Here is a 3,320-nt window from a genome sequence, read left to right as displayed (position 1 = left end):
TATATATACATATACTTTGAAAACCGAGTTTTGTCTGTTTTGCACATGTATAGATCTACACATGTGACTTAAATGGGTTTGATGGAATTATTCATGGGATGGGAATTTTTCCAACCTTTTAAATGGTGGGGCAGATTTTCAGCATTGCACCTCATTTGGGGCATTTTTCCAATTTATCTTTTTAATTCAGGGTATTAACACTAAGAAAAATGCGAAATAGATAGTTGTGGAAATTAACCTGGCAATAAAATTTTCTGAAACGCGCACAACAAACATATAGTTATTTCACTGTTACATAATTTTGATGTCGGTCTGTGAGAGGATGCTATATCCATCTCCGGTTGACCATCACAGGGTAAAAAATTGTAAGAATTACTCCATCTCCTCGAATAAATTTAACATCAATACAATTGGTACTGCAAACAAATTAAGCTGGCAACTGAAATTGGAATTTCTTCAGTGCCGGGGTTGGGTAGAAAAATAAACTTCAAAGACTAGAAGCTGGTCCAGCAATGTCTATCACGAAACGGTAACGAACATCATTACGTGCCAATCGATCTAAGGCTTCGTTGATCTGATGTGGTTTCACCATTTCCACATCACAAGTGATATTATACTCAGCACACACATTCAACATTTCTTGTGTCTCTTTAATCCCTCCTATAATGCTCCCTTTAACAGTTCTTTTCCCTGTCACAAACATAGATCAATGCAATCAATCAGAGATCAATAGATTTGTATAGAAATCCAAAAAAAAAATGCCAGTCAGATTCTTACCAAAGATTAAAGGAAATGCAGGCAAGTCCATGGGCTTATCTGGTGCACCAACCATGGATAAAGTCCCATTAACTTTGAGAAGCTCTAAGATGGGGCCGAGTGAATGTGTAGCTGAAACTGTGTCTAGTATGAAATCCAAGCTCCTCCTCCCAGCCTGCATTTGTCGAGGGTCGGTGCTTACAATAAAATCATCCGCACCTAGACGCAATTTGGCTTCGTCCTCTTTGGAAGGGGAAGTGCTTATAACAGTAACATGGTGACCAAAAGCCTTCCCAAATTTTACAGCTACATGCCCAAGACCTCCCAATCCCACAACTCCTATCTTCTTTCGTGGACCTTGTTCGAGTAAATTGTCGTCTTTCAATGGACTGAAAACTGTTATCCCAGCGCATAATAGTGGTGCCGCTGCATCTAGAGCTAAGCTTTCTGGCACGTGCACGACATATCTTTTTGATATGTAAAAGAACTGAATTAGTGAACAGAAAAAGTATACCGAGCAAGCCGGTTAATACAATTCATACAAAGTTCATGTAATCTCTAAACAATTTTTGGGATCTATATATTTAGTTTTTCTATTCTCCCAAAAAATTAATTTGAACATAATTTATAACGAGAGACATGGAACTAAGGATCGAGGGAAAAGTTAAATTTTTAAAACAAATGAATTATGAGATATTGGGGAAAACTGCAAAACTAGAATATGTAATAATGGTAAATTTTAATTCTGGATGAACAAATCCTTTCTCCGTCAAATGAAAGCAAGTGTGGCTTTCTAAAGTGCACCAAGATAACATAGTTGAAATTGCTAACAGAGCAACTACTATGAAAACAAGAAATAAGAGAGGATAGAACTAGCACTATAAAGTTTATATTAAAATGCTCAAACATTTTTGTTATAATTAAATTAACTTTAATCTTAATTTTTTTTTAAAAAGGTCTCATCAATGAAATTTCACTGCTATTATTCATAATTCATCATTGTTCAATGAAATTGAATCTATATACCTCATGGTGATAATAATATTTTTAAGTACACACTACACAGTGACGGCTAAAATTTATGAGTTTTAGGACTAAGCGCCAGATTTAACGTTGCTGGTCTTGCCGTCTTGGAGATAATCTTAGTTGTTCTTTGTGGTAAGCATAGAACTATAATAAATAAACGAGATTAGGTAATGATTAAGATAGATTAAATCAGGTACCTTCTGTCAGCAACAAGCATCTTGGAGTAACCACCATAAGTAACACTTCCGTCCCAAAATATGCCATTGTAAGTAAATTGAAGTTTCTCACAATAATTTTCTTGAGAATCCTTGCAGTGTTCACAATCCAAACAAGATGCTGCTAAACATCCAACTCCAACTCTGTCTCCAACTTTGAATTCTTTGGCATTCTTTCCTACTTTTGTAATCACTCCTGTTATTTCATGCCTGCGTCATTACCATAATCAGAATTTGAGACTAATCCTTAACAAAAACTACAGCCAGCAGTTAAATGATTTTGCTTTATACTAAACGCGTATGCATATGTGACGAACGTACCCAGGGACAACAGGGTACATGGTCATGCCCCAGTCATTTTTTGTGTAATGGAGATCAGTGTGGCACATCCCACAGTATAGTATCTTGATTGTTACATCATCAACTCCATTCTCTCTATCGTGATGCCAAAAAGAAATGAAAATCATTAGGTTGATAAGTGTAATTAATCTCATTATAGGAAAAAGCAACGGTGAATCAAGCTAGCTACGATCATAAACTAACGAATTAACATACCTTCGCTTGAATATGAAAGGTTTTATCGTTCCTGATTCATCATGAGCTGCCCAACCTGAGACTACTTGAGTGTGGTTTGGGGTACTGATTTCTAGTGCCATTATTACTTGCTTGAATATGTACGTACTCTTTCTTCTTCGAAGAGAACTTCTAAGCTTAATGATCTGATCTTGCTTCTCTGAATTCACATATTTATAGGCAGCAAGAGTTTAGTGAAGTACAAAATGCAGTCCAAGTAGCTAGGATTCCTGCTTGGAAGTTTCATGAGCTAGGCCGCGTTATTCTAGTTTGTCATGTACATAAAGAAAAGACTTCTAGAAATTGACATGCCAACTAACCTGATTCTCTACCACAGTAATTATTCAATGTTTTTCATTAACAAATGGAGATTCCGAGTGTTACTATCACTTGGAACATGTTCTGACCTTGTACCAAAATTTCAATTGAGAATTTCCTTCACTAAAATTGCATACCTCATCAATTCCGCGGCTCAACTCAAGTCTCAACAGCCACTCTACTAGTCCAACCACGTAACCCCTTAAACTTACGCCTGCCACTTCATTTATTAGACAAAAAGGTATTGGCATTATCCGCATGACTTTCAGTTGACTTTGTTAAGTGTACTTACTTGATTTTTCTAATTGCAATACTGACCTCTAAGTAATCTAGTAAGTAGAAATTAGGGACCTTAAATAGATTCAGCCAGTTTTATACTTAATCTGCTCAATAATGTGACATTCTGCCATGGTAACTCCTGAACCATAACTT

The 3,320-nt window shown here is 36.2% G+C and overlaps 1 protein-coding gene across 1 annotated transcript; it reads right to left on the bottom strand.

Moving 5' to 3' along the window:
- Positions 1 to 233: 233 nt before the first annotated feature.
- LOC113291213 (probable cinnamyl alcohol dehydrogenase 6) lies at positions 234 to 2,787 on the bottom strand. The gene is made up of 5 exons (XM_026540773.1): positions 2,553 to 2,787; positions 2,319 to 2,432; positions 1,980 to 2,207; positions 778 to 1,223; positions 234 to 690 (listed from the first exon to the last, which is right to left on the bottom strand). Exons 1-5 carry the CDS (start codon positions 2,651 to 2,653, stop codon positions 488 to 490), a joined length of 1,092 nt encoding a protein of 363 aa, XP_026396558.1. The 5' UTR covers positions 2,654 to 2,787; the 3' UTR covers positions 234 to 487.
- Between the last annotated feature and the right edge of the window lie 533 nt (positions 2,788 to 3,320).

This window comes from Papaver somniferum, chromosome 1 (genome assembly GCF_003573695.1).
Source record: "Papaver somniferum cultivar HN1 chromosome 1, ASM357369v1, whole genome shotgun sequence".
NCBI lineage: Eukaryota > Viridiplantae > Streptophyta > Magnoliopsida > Ranunculales > Papaveraceae > Papaver > Papaver somniferum.
Note: the sequence above shows the minus strand (reverse complement) of the source record. Positions and strands in the feature narration are given on the sequence as shown.

Bases quoted from the DNA above. Each gene is read 5' to 3' on its own strand.
- LOC113291213 (XM_026540773.1), bottom strand. From the start codon at position 2,653: ATGGCACTAGAAATCAGTACCCCAAACCACACTCAAGTAGTCTCAGGT. The intron at 2,433-2,552 runs GTATGTTAATTC...GCATCACGATAG, and splicing joins CCTTTCATATTCAAGCGAAG to AGAGAATGGAGTTGATGATG. The intron at 2,208-2,318 runs GTACGTTCGTCA...GTAATGACGCAG, and splicing joins ATGTACCCTGTTGTCCCTGG to GCATGAAATAACAGGAGTGA.